Source organism: Varanus komodoensis, unplaced genomic scaffold, assembly GCF_004798865.1.
Source record: "Varanus komodoensis strain SLA01 unplaced genomic scaffold, ASM479886v1 scaffold32, whole genome shotgun sequence".
Lineage (NCBI taxonomy): Eukaryota > Metazoa > Chordata > Lepidosauria > Squamata > Varanidae > Varanus > Varanus komodoensis.
In genome coordinates, this window is record NW_025335798.1 from 5,585,312 (window position 1) to 5,598,420 (window position 13,109).

The window sequence follows — 13,109 nt, forward strand, 5'->3', positions numbered from 1 at the left end:
ACCATGAACAGAAATAGGCTTTTTCACATGAAAAGAGTCCAGTGACAACACAAACAATTTCTGTGAAGTTGGGAGGTATGCATATAACACCTAGGTAAGGGCTGCAAACACTGAAGATACAACTGGCTCCATCCATTCTGAAGAAAAAAGAGCGCAAAAGTTGGCTTGAAACTCATCATCAAGAAAACTAAGATCATGACATCCAGTCCCATCACCTCCTGGCAAATAGATGGGAAAGAAATGAAGGTAGTGACAGATTTTATTTTCCTGGGCTCCAAGATCACCACAGACGGTGATTGCAGCCAAGAAATTAAAAGACGCTTGCTCCTGGGGAGGAAAGCTATGGCAAATCTAGACAGCATACTAAAAAGCAGAGACATCACCCTGCCAACAAAAGTGCATATAGTCAAGGTTATGGTTTTCTCAGTTGCAATGTATGGCTGTGAAAGTTGGACCATAAGGAAGGCTGAGTGCCAAAGAATTGAGGCCTTTGAATTGTGGTGCTGGAGGAGACTCCTGTGTATCCATTGGACTGCAAGGAGATCAGACCAGTCAGTCAGGAGATCAACCCTGAATGCTCTTTAGAAGGTCAGATACTGAAGATGAAACTCAAATACTTTGGCCACCTAATGAGAAGGAAGGACTCCCTGGAGAAGAGCCTAATGGTGGGAATGTTTGACGGCAAAAGGAGAAGGGGATGGCAGCGGATGAGGTGGCTGGATGGAGTCACTGGGGCAGTGGGTGTGGGCTTGGGTGGACTTCGGGGGATGGTGAAGGACAGGAGAGCATGGAGGAATGTTGTCCATGGGGTAGCGATGGGTTGGACGTGACTTTACTAAACAAGAACAACAACTAATTCAGAAGAAGTACTGATTAGCATGCACCTAATAGTGCATTATGTCCACACTGTTAGAAGTAGATTGTTGGAACTTACTGGCCTGAAATCTCTGGACAAGGGACAGCACTGTAGGCACTGCTACAGGGACTCTGTATCCAGGTCAGAAACATCATCTGCAGCTACTCAGAAGCCCAAGAAAGCAAAACTTGTAGGACTTCACTAATAAAGGATGTAATTCTCCCCTGTAAGTCTTCTGGGCGAGCTGTGCTCATGACTCTCCTGATTCCTGTAGGTAGGCATTTGCCCTCCAGCAGTTCCACCAAGGAAACACAAACATGTTTTCAATACCCTTGTTAAACAGGCAAGATATGCCCAAAATAAGGATTAAAAAACTGGCAAGAAACCCAGGCACATGGAAGAGTTGTATGTTACAGTACTTTTAAAGGATAAATTATAATTATTTGATCCATATCAAATTAAATAACTGGAAAGTGTCCATAATTTCATAAGAATCTATAAAGTTACCAACGCAATTTTCCTTTGAGGACCACCATAATTACAATATCTGATTTTCCATTTTCCCAAATAATACATCACAACTCTAGAACCTTTTAAACACAAAACAAAATATGACTATGTCCCCAAACAACACATGACTCCCACTTTGTACATTATAATAGAAGTATTTTCCAAGGTAAAAATGTTCACAGAAGCCCAATAGTATAGAACAGTGGTCTAGATTTTCTAACCTCAAGTTTAACTTAAGCCAATCCGCCAAAGAACACCTGTGTGTGTGCTGAAGACGGTTGAGCGAAGCGCTAGAACATTTTATCTGGGCATCTTAGGCACCACAGTTACCCTGCAGGAATTCCTACGGCACTTAGAATGCTTCCAGTGGGTCTCTGTGAGGCATGTTGCAAAGGAAGACCGGCAATGGCGGCTAAGCATTTCAACACTACTGACTAGGAAGCTTGTCCATCGCTACTGAAGTCATCACAGGAGAAAAAAGAAACCCTTGGCATCTGAGGGGTTCCTTGGAGCACAGTTTGCCCTAACTGGCCTTTCCCCAAGGGACCGTATCACTCATCTTTTTACCCTGTAGAATGGAAGAGCACAGCTGGCACTGTAAGCATTAGCAAGGGAAGCGGTGGCATTGGATTGGCCTGACAACAACCGCAGCAAGATGCACATCGCCCAGTCCTTTACAGACCCATCAGTTTTGTTTCTGTTTTGTGTTATTTTTTTGCTCTACTATTTTATATCTAGCCAGTCAAATGAAAGACAACCTCACCTTTCCGCTTCAGAAGATGATTTTCTCCCCACCCCACAGCTAATGAGTCTTTCATAAAATATTCTAATTTCCTACGCATTGCCTCAATAAAAAAAGCCCTGCTGTTCCCCCCGCCCCTACTTTGAGAATGCTTCCTCTTCACTGATGTGTTAAATTAAAACCCCAGGCGTCAGAAGGGCATAGCAGCCATCTTCCTTGTGAGAAAGGAACTCCCAAGCTTCAAAAAAATTCTTGGGGTCATGCTAACACATTAACCTCTTGCCCATTAAAACAGACAACAACCTTTTTTCTATCAGAGCAGGCCTTCATCCACTTGTATGCAGTGAAGGTACTTTTTTCTAATCAATCCCAGGCGACCAAAGCCTGACTAACTCCATGAAGGAGAATAATTCAATACTAGAAGTAAACAATTAGCCCAGGAAAAAGCATCTAAGAGCATTTGAATCCACTGAGAGAAATGTTAGTCCTAAAGAAATCACTGCCCTGCACTTGTAGATTTCAACAGCATGGGAGGGAGAAATGGCAAGGGACCTTTCTAATACTACCTCAAAATGCTTACCTGGATATGAATGGAGGATGTATGTGAACTTGAGCAGACCCCTGCCCTGCCTGCATCCTGCTTGCATCTTTTCTCAGGCAACGGCATCACTCAGGGGTGTGCTTCAAACTACAGGCAAGGTAGGAATCATGCAGTCTAACTGGAGAAGCACCCAGTTTTTTCCCTATTCCTAAGCCCTTTTCCCCATTCTCTTATAATACTCAGAGGAATCTTACCATTGGTTCTGCAATCTGCACACAAAGTCTAAGGGTTGACAATCCTGAACTGGGGTACATGGGGTCACTGCAACTGCTGTCAAAAAGGTTGCCTGTTCAAGGAAATGAGCTTGTTGGCTAACAGGGTCTCTGATCGCAGATGTGTGAACTGCCAAATGTCTAAATCTGATTTGTCAGTAGTGACAAATCATTCACCCACATGAAAAAATAATAATGCAGAACAGTCTTGACACGACCGCAGCTAGAGAAAGAGACTTGGAAGACAATGACATCCTCAGGCTTGAAGAGCTATTAATGGGAATTGTGTTGCATCAATGAAGTTTCATAGGGTTTTATTTTCTGAAAAGCCAGTAACATTACCAGCAGGGGTTTGTGTATTTCATACATCCCTAAGCCTAACACGCAAACACAGAAGATGCTGCTTGGGACAAAATACCCCACAAGTATCTCTGCTTTCATTCCAATAATGTTCCTATCATGTGTCCAGCAACCATGGCTGAGGTGAAAAGCTTGTAAATGCATAAGCCCTCTCTCAGTTTTATACAGGCCCAGTGGACAGGTTTTCCTCATCCTCAGGTTTCAAGTCTTCATTAGACTGGGAAAGACAACACTTTAAGGAACAGAAAGGAATTTTCCTCCAGACTACTAGTTTTGAAGTTCTGTTTCAAGGAACAAACACTGGATTCCTTGGAAGAGTATGAGAGGTTCCACAAACAAGCCAAACAATGGTGAGCGAACTGCCATAAAGACCACTTATTTCCTATTACCTACATTTCCCTGTAAGGAAGTTTCTGATATATTCCTGGATGCACAAGGCCAAAAGGAGCTTGACAGTGCCTCCTACCGTGCATCCCAGAATTCTCTGCAATGCAAAGGGATTCTGCAGCCAAAACATATTCCTTAGCAAACAGATCAGTGGAGAAAAGATTTCTAGGGGTGAGGAATTTCAAACACTGCTGCTATTTGTTCAGGCTGTCAGGGATTTGTCTGCCTCAACACTAGTATATACTCAACCTTCTTGCCCTGGTCCTCTGGCGCTAACTGCTTTAAAGGTGCCTGTTTCAGGCAAGCCTGCCGGTGCACTCCAAAGAGGGGGGCTGATAGGTGCACCAGTGTGAAGGAGTCAGACTGGGTGGCTTTTTGATCTGTTTGCGTGCATAAATCAGAAATGGGCTGATTAGTAATTCCAATGGTCCTGACTGGTAACGTCTATGCCTTTACCAAATGCCCTCTTGCCACCCATTGGCATATTCCCTGTTCTTTCTGACTATCAAACTTTAATCTGCATGTCAAAGCTAACACCAGGAGGACTGAGCAGCAAACACTGCTGCATCTAGTGGGGGGAAACCTGCATTTTTACAAACACTCATTGATAGGAGTTATTAGATACCCAAAGTCATAAGCAGTGTCCTGTAAACAAAATAATGAAATAGACAGGAAGATTTTGCATATTATCCCCAAGGTTAAAATCAGTCAAACTAGAAGAGATGCCACCAGCAAGGTCTTCTAAACCCTGCTCAACATGAGATGTTGCATAGGCCACCTTAATTCCCATAATTCCTTTTCATTTCACTGTGACATGCAGCAGAAATGCTTGCTTGAAGGAGCCCACAGCCTTTAAAGAAGCATGAATGTTAGAATAAGACACCCCTCACCAGAATCTACCAATCTGAGTTCAAATAGCAAGCTTGGAAGAGTCCAATAGGTACAAAAGATCTTAAGCACCATTGGCACTGAGCACTAGTAAACAGATGTTCCCAGTGTATTTTGAGACTCTCTTTATACTGTAGTTAAAAGAAGCAACCTGTGATTTCAGTTCCAAACAAGCCAACCCATTCCAATTCCACCTTTGGCAAGAGTATCTGCAACTTGTACTTGGCCTGTATGCCAAAACATTATGTACATTACTAAGAAGAAGACCTAGATAGAGGAGTAAAAAAAGTGGCCCTGAACTGCTGAATGCTCTCCATAGAGAGATCTGCCTGGCATCTTGGGTGACTTTTTGGTAGCAAGGGTGGGGGCAAAGACAAAAGGGGCGGGGCAAAATAGTAGCATACTGATGGATGCTTTCACTGCCAGTAACCAAGCCTTACAAGAAGCATGTCAATTTTTTAGAATCAGGGGGAAACTGCAGAAAAGCCAGAAAGATAGAAAATAATAGGGGGTTGGGAAAAGGGGTCAGGGTCAAAGGAAGGGGGCACAGCTATCTGGGGAACCTGGAAGGCTGAACTGGGTGCCCAGGAGGGTCAGATATGGCCACTGGGCCTGAGATGCCCCAAGTCACTCCAAGTCCTCCAAATGAAAAGCACTGTGCCAAGATCTTGTGGCTCTGCATATTCGGCATGATCTCCCAACATTCTTGGAATGTATCCACTTCAGACTCCTGTGTAAATTAGCACTTCAGGGAGAGGGCTAGCCCAAACCTTTCTGCCTGACGTGCTAATTTTCAACATGCAGGGAAAGTGTTTTCTTAAATATGAGGGTAGATTAAAAAATGCAATTTTCCACCTGTAGTCTAAAATGGTGCAGCCCAAAAATTCTGCCAGCTTGTTGATGGCATAGCAGAATGCTTGCTACCTACTACAACTACTACACTTCAGAGTTGTGTGACTTAGTAGATGAGCTTGTCCATCTCAGTGCCGCTTCCACAAGCTTCTTTCCCAGCTCAAAGGATTAAACTGGATTTGACCATGCACAATCTACATTTGGGAGACCAGACAAGGTGGCAAAGACAGCACTGCTGGTGCATGCAGTGTTCTTTCCTTAACCTAGCCGCCTTTTCTAAACATTTGCAAGAAATTCGGACTGAAAACCCTCTCCTTTCCTCCGTTTGCTTGTTGCTGGTGGCGGAGGGAAACAACTGCACTACCACAGGTGCTGCTGTAGCAGGGGTGCAGGGCACATGAAACCCAGCCATGATTCCTCACCAACAACACCAACTCACACATGCATGGCACCACACATTTGCTCATGAAGTAAGCTGGAACAGAACTTTTAAAAAAAATGTTTCCTGTCACAAAAATACCAGTTGAGAAAGCCCATGAATAAACATCCCAAACGAACTACAGTAAATTCATCCAACAATAGTGCTTAGTATTCATAAAGCCGTATCCCCAAATCGCTTCTCATACATTATGACTGAGTTCAGGAACACAATCCAAGCTCAACTGTTGCATGTGGGTTGTTGTTGAACTACGGATTGTTGTTCACCCATGGGCTACAGGGTTGACTAACTCAAGTAAGAGTGAATACCCCACAATTCGCAACCTAGCAATAAACCCTGGAGTTTCTTAATGGGTTGTTCATGGTTGACAAACTATAGGTTATTAAAGCATCTGGGTTCATGATTAACATTATTATCCATACTCAACACATACTCAAACCATGAGTGTGGATTATGTTGTCTGAATCCAGTCATTTTTCCATTAAGGCTGCCACCATAACACATCCCATTAATCTGCTTGTCATTTTATTTCTATGGCACATCCCAAAACTTGACTGTTTTCTTTGCAGAAGCTTTCAGCATTGTTGTAGGCATTCCATACTGCCCTTTCCGACTTCCTCTATTCCGACTTCATTCTGATCTGCTTGCCCCATTCACATCACCTTTGTGACTAACAAAAATGCTCCAGACTAAAAGGTTGCACTGCATTTCTCAAACTGAGGCAATCCCTTTAAAATAACCATGCTCTTATAGACCACCATGATTGTATATTCTTTTCTGCTTGGCATATAGAGGCAGCCTGATTACCAGAATGTCACCAAGCCACCTTGGCTGAAGTGTGGAGTGTTGTATTTAACTTTGTGAGGAAACACAAGATCTATATGAACCAGTCAGGAATTTCAGCCCTAATTCTACCAAACTCTCATAATCTGTCACATTTAATGTATTCATACAAACTATAATTAAATGAAAGATCAATCAATGCTTTCTTTGCTTTAACATACAGAGGAATCCAGAAGTGTCATATCAAGAATTAGAGAACAGCATATGTTCAAACTGTGGTGAGATCCTGTATGTGACTTACAGATTCTGGATTAGTCAATAACTTTATGTGGCAATCTTACACAAAAGAGATGGGGAATATACTGCTTCAGGGTTCTTCAGATGATTCCAGTCTAAACCCTCCTTCCTGGTCCTGCCCCACCCTTGGCTTCAGTATTCACTGTACAGGGAGAAGCATGGAAAGCTGCAGCTGCTGGGGACCCAAAAGGATCAAGGCCCTTTTATAGAGGGTGGGGCTGTTAATCCCTCCCCTTCCACTTCCATTCCAGGTAAGGAGATGAGGACATACACAAACACACAAGACCTTCAATTTTCATTTCCCAAATGGATCCATTGAAGAATGGACTTTCTCTCTCTCCCTCCCTCCCTCCCTCTGGCAATGCAAATTGGAGATGTACCAGGAAGGGAGAATCAGGACCACAGCTGGAGCAAAGGGCTAAATTTAAAGCTCCTCTATCCTCATTACTGGGATCCCCTAGCACCTGCAATATGTATGGAAAATAAAACCCCCACTGAAATGGATAGGGAGTTTCTCTCCTAGTGCCAACTGGAGAGGAAGAAAGAACAAGAGAGCACTGTAGACATGCCCACTCTTGGCACCAACCTTTCCAGCATTACCCTAAAGCATGGGCCCTCAAACTACAGCCCAGGGCCGGATCTGGCCCGCCATGCCCATTTGGACGTGCTGCGCACACACATGCCCACCGCCCACCTCCCCCTGCATGCTGGGGAGCAGTGGTTTGCTCACTCGGAGAAAACGATCTTCAAGCAAGCAAGCCGCTGCCTCGTGCGCCCGCCTTGCGGCACGCGTCTGCCCCTACCTCATCTCCCCTCCCTTCACCGCACCTTCCCTCCCGCACCCACCCGCATCTTGCCCACCTCACGCCCCATCCCCGCCTCAGCGTGCGTGCTCTCACGCACCATCACCACCCCGGCACGCACCGCCGGCACCACCTTTCCAGCCCGCGCCCAGCACCTGCACCTTTCAGCTGGCCCCCTGGTGGAAAGGTTTGAGGACCCCTGCCCTAAAGGAACCTCTGAAGGGAAAAAATCCCCATCTTACCCGAAAGTAAGTTTCTTTGATATGAATGATACCTTCTGAGTGGACCAAGGATCAAACTGCAAGTTAGTCTATTCTATCATGTTTGTGAAGATCACAGTGTTGATATTTCTTCAGCATCTTTTCAACTGCTGCTTGCATGTTTCAAGTCAAGAATTCAGTTATTATCTGATCTTCATCACACTTGGTTTTTTATATCATAAATGTATCCATTTGGTACATTGTCAAGAGAAGCATTCTGCAGGGACCAATTTCCCATCTTCTTCCCTGCAAACATCAGCTCAGGTAGGCATACCCTGGAAAATCCCTGGCAAACTTATCAGTCAAGTTCCGCAAAGCCTCTGCCACAGAGGACAGCACTAATCCAGTCCTAACCAGGAATGCTTTGTGACTGCTTGGGACATTTGTCACTTCTGCCAGTCATGCAGGGTTCACAGCAGCTGCATGGTCTGCAGGTCATGCACTTTCACAGACACACTGGCTTGATCAAGACTTGGCTGCTGGAGCCAGCATAGCCAGGGAGGAGTGCCATGTTCAAGAACCACACTATTTGGTTTGGCTGCAATTCTGCACAAACTCACTTGAGAGTACATTCCACTAAAAGGCAATGGAAGTTATTCCTAAGTAAATGCATAACAGATTACAATATAAAGGCATAATACTTCTCTACTCCCTTCCCTTTTTATGGAGAGCCTTCAAAATAATTATGTGTAGAACTACAGAGTACCCATTTTCAGTAAGGTGGTTTTCTCCCTATTGAGTTTACATGGTTTAAATTATTCCCCAGATTAACTAGAAAAACATGCACAGGAGAGAAACTAGAATGAACAATTGTACCACAAACTACAAAATAGAAGACACTGGAGGAAATTAAAATAATTTCTTTAGTTAATTTTATCTGAAGTTATTTCTAAGAATTTCAAGTAAGCCCATCATAAATTGAATAGGAATAACTAAGAATGTCACCAATAAATTTGCCTTGATAAGTATGTTGGGCATACCCTACACGAGCTGGAAACCATTTCACAGTGTTAAATGTCCAAGCCATTCCAGAATAGACACCAAATGCTTTAGATACAGTCACCAGACAGTTTATCTTCTACTGAGCTTATTTTAATAATGGGTGTTAAAGACACCCTTGTCTTGCAGAACTAATGATCCTCATGCACTATTCATTTTATTAGCTAAGATTTTTGTTGTGAGATGTCTGAGGCTGATCGACACCTGCAACATTTCACCACCTTCGCCATTTTAAAGAACTTCAAATCAGTGATTATTTTTTAATGAATGGAATGTCTGTTGTTGGATTTAATTAAAACAGAAGATGTTAAATGTAGCCCTCTTAGGTATTCATGATGATCAGATGGAAAGCCAAACATAATTATAAAGTGTGCCTCAGTGAGGACGATCAAAGTTGCATACGCACAGAACCATGAGCAATCATAACCAATTGAATCTCAATATTTTTAAAAATAGAATAAAACACCATGCTCACCTACCTAGTCCTATTTAATTTTTGTAAAAGTTTGGTAGTATATAATAGTTCTATTTAGAATCAACACATTTAAATGAACAGGACTTTCATTAGACTAACATTTGATACAACCAAACATACATTATTTAATGTTGCAGAATGACAGGGTATTTCATTATAAATTCTGGCCCCAACTTAACATCCTGAAGCTGTTCTGGCCTACAACTCCCTGCATTCCTGACCACTAGATATGCTGGCTGTGGCTAAATGAAGTTGAAATCCAAAGCATCTGGAGGGCATCAGGCTGGGAAAGGCTGCACCGTATCTCTAAGAGTAGGATTTTTATGGTTCCTAAATCTCTCTCAGTGCTGTCAGTGCCTCAGGCATACTCAGTACCAATCGCAAACATCCAAGTATCTTGGATGATACTTCTCACATATTCCTGCAACGTAAGATGAAATCCAGAGCAGGTCTTAAACTACTCTCCTGGTTATCAACTTGTGGTCCTCCAGGTGTTTTGGCCTGCCACTCCCATGAGCTGTAGCCAGCAAAGCCAATGATGAGGTATATGGAAACTGTAGGCCAGAGTTGCCCACCCTTGATTTAAGAGTCACACATTTTAATGACTTTCAGGGTCTATCTCTAAATGTACTTCCTCTGCAAACCTAAAAATAAGGCATGATCCCAAGAAGAGGTGTGCTTACACGAGCAGTGGCATCATATCAATATGCCTCAGAACCTAGAAAGATTGTTTCTCCACAACCATTTAATAAAATTCACACTGGGTGGATCTGCACAACATAGAATCACTGAACAGTAGAGTTAGAAGGGGACAGAGGGCCATCGGGTCCAAGCCCCTGCTCAGCACAGGGCTCCCAGTTAAACCATCCCAATCAGATGGCTGTCCAGTTGCGTCTTGAATGCCTCCTGTGTGAAAGAGCCCTAGGGTAGTTGGTTTCATTGCTGTACTGCTCATGGTAGCTTTTTACCATTGTTGCTCTGCCATGCTATCCAAACCCCATCCTACCATTTCAGCATGGCATGCTTGATCTTTAGAAACCATGACCAGGAACAACTAAGTTCTATGGTTATGCCAACTCAGCCCTACAAAGCACTGTGGTACCAAGGCCTGAATGAGACAGTCACCTGGCAAAAGAACCACCAGCAGCTGCTGTTTTGCACAACTGCCAGAGGTGTCCCTGCTCTTCTCACGCAGGAGGTTGCAGGGAAAGGAGCAATGATACCCGCAGAGCCCCCATTCTTGCTCCCACACCTGTGAGGGGCTTCTCCGTGGTGTGCATGGGGGCAGTGGTGGGGGAATCAGCAGAGCATCACTGCCCTCAACCAGGGACTGCTTGACAGCTGCATCAAGCTGAACTCAGCTTGCAGTTACAGCTGTCAAAGAGAGCAGCCTCATTCCCCGCTGTGGGGTCTCTGGAAGAATGAGAAGAAGGGAAATTGCAGAGGGGGAGAGAGTTCACATCTCTTATCTCTCAGGAGCATCAAGGCCAAAAAAAAAAAAAAAACAGAAACCTGGGTAACTGCACAAGGTTGCTTGTCACTATAAATCAATTTTGGCTCTGAGTACAGACACCAATTTTTTCTGCAAACCTCCCCACACACCCTAATTCAAAGGGCCACAAGATTTCCCATGCTTGAAATAAACAAATTCATAAATAAAGTTTCATTTACCTTCCCTGAAGTCAGCATTCTTCTGCCTCACAAGCACTCTGAAGTTTTCTGCTGGATTAACGCTCCCAACCTACAAAATAGGCCAGCAAGGGTCACATCCTCAGCCCCTTCAATTCCTTATCCTTGTGCTTTAAAACAAGCTGAGATCTGCTTTGAAACACTCTGAAAAACTGGACATGACTGGAGCAGTATGAAGTCAACAGATACTGTACTGCCCTTGTATGATGTAGTCATTTGCTCCAAAGACAAAGGTCAGGACAACAGGAATGCTCATGGCTCTGCTAGCATAGCTTAAGTATCTTCCCATAGCACAAACTGCTTATTCACTTTGGCTTATACATAACTGGAAGTCAGACATCTTAACCAAAAGATGGCTCAGACTAGCTGGACTGTCCCCCCAGTGTATCATTTGTAAGAAAAATCAAATATTCACTGGCCCGCTCAGGAATTCAAAAATGTAAATGATGCCTTTAAAAAAAGGGCAGAGACCAAGCTACGAGTATGTGTATTTTCTACAGACACAAACACAGACTAAGAGGAAATCATGTATTTCACTGTAGAGCTAAAACTTTAACAACTATAACACGCGGCTGTCCTCCCACAAACCCTTGCTATATATATTTGCAAAGTCAAAACATGCTTTTGCTAATGTGTAGTTGAGACACAAATTGTATCAAAATAAAGCAGAGAACACAGAATTGCAAGGAAGCAGTTCTGCAGTTGAACCCACAGCATCAAATCACCTCAAAAAAGAGGGGAGGAAACAGAGGTCAATGCAGGTTATAGGCCTGGACATTCCATAGCTACCTGGTGCAATGGCTCAAAGTCCAATTTAGAGCCCGGTGATCACCAAAGCTGCCCCTGCTGAAGTCTGCATGCCCTCAGTTCACAAGGTGCCCCTCTCTGTATGTGGACCATTGCCATGCCCTTGCCTTCGTCCAGAAGCACTAACAATTCCCACTCCCTGCTAATTCTCATTTTGGAACAGAGGCTTCATTGGTTATGTTCGCATTCTTGATTATGTCTTTCTTCAACAGGGAGCGATACCTTTGTCCCAAAGGCCAATCTAATACATCCTATTACAGCAACCTCTGCAAAAAAGTACTTACTGTGAGGATTTTGCCTTCAGAAAGGCTTGCAATGCTAAAGTCACCATTGTTTTCTGTTTTTGCCTTTTTAGCATTTGGCCCATCTTCATTACTAGAAGTAGGTAAGACAGAACTATCAATCCAAAGGAATTATCTTAGCAATAATGAGCAGAGCAATTTACAGAGGAAACACACATATGGCAGAACCACTTTAGACATGTAGCTGAAAAATTATGCACTGATTCATTTAAAGAGGGAGCATACTCAGAAAGTAAGGAATGAAACCAGATGCCAGAGAGATCGGATGTCCACTAGGATTACAATGCTGACACCAGATTGTCTTTCCTGGAAGCCTGAAAATCAAGTACCATCATCCCTATGGTTTGCTAATATGGAATTGTGTGTGTGAGATTAGACTGGCATCAAGGATAATGGACATTTAACATTCAAGAAAGAACTCTATTTGCCCTTCTAATGCAATTTTCTAGTTCCTGTGCTCAACTTGATAGCTATTAAGGATCTGTCTACAGAGAAGGCCTCTATCTCCTTGATCAATGTGCATGAGAGATTGAAAAGGGATGGGAAAGCCCCCAAACACCCTTGCAACACCCCACATTTTTTGGGAGGGGGGAAGAAGAAGGGGAAAAATTGTTTTCCAAAATTCATCATTTTTTCTCTGGGCCTTCACATCTCTATAAAGTTCAACTTCCAGCTGCCTGAACAATCTAGACAATCCCCAAAGAAGAATGTAACGTGTCCCTCAGTGAACAGAAAAACGACGGCTGTCTCTCATGTTAGTCCTACTTATCCTACTTAGAGCAGACTGACTGAAATGAATGGGACTTAGGTTAAACTAACCCTGGATGCAACTCCATGGCTCCATTCA

The 13,109-nt window shown here is 43.5% G+C and overlaps 1 protein-coding gene across 1 annotated transcript in view; it reads right to left on the minus strand.

Annotated features, from left to right (window-relative positions):
• Nucleotides 1-13,109, minus strand: part of XRCC5 (X-ray repair cross complementing 5) — a 49,362-nt gene that overhangs the window by 13,425 nt on the left and 22,828 nt on the right. The window contains exons 15-16 of the mRNA XM_044438260.1: nt 12,245-12,335; nt 11,136-11,205 (exon numbers count right to left, since the gene is read on the minus strand). Coding sequence (XP_044294195.1) covers nt 11,136-11,205; nt 12,245-12,335 — 161 coding nt within the window. The remainder of the gene's footprint in view (nt 1-11,135; nt 11,206-12,244; nt 12,336-13,109) is intronic.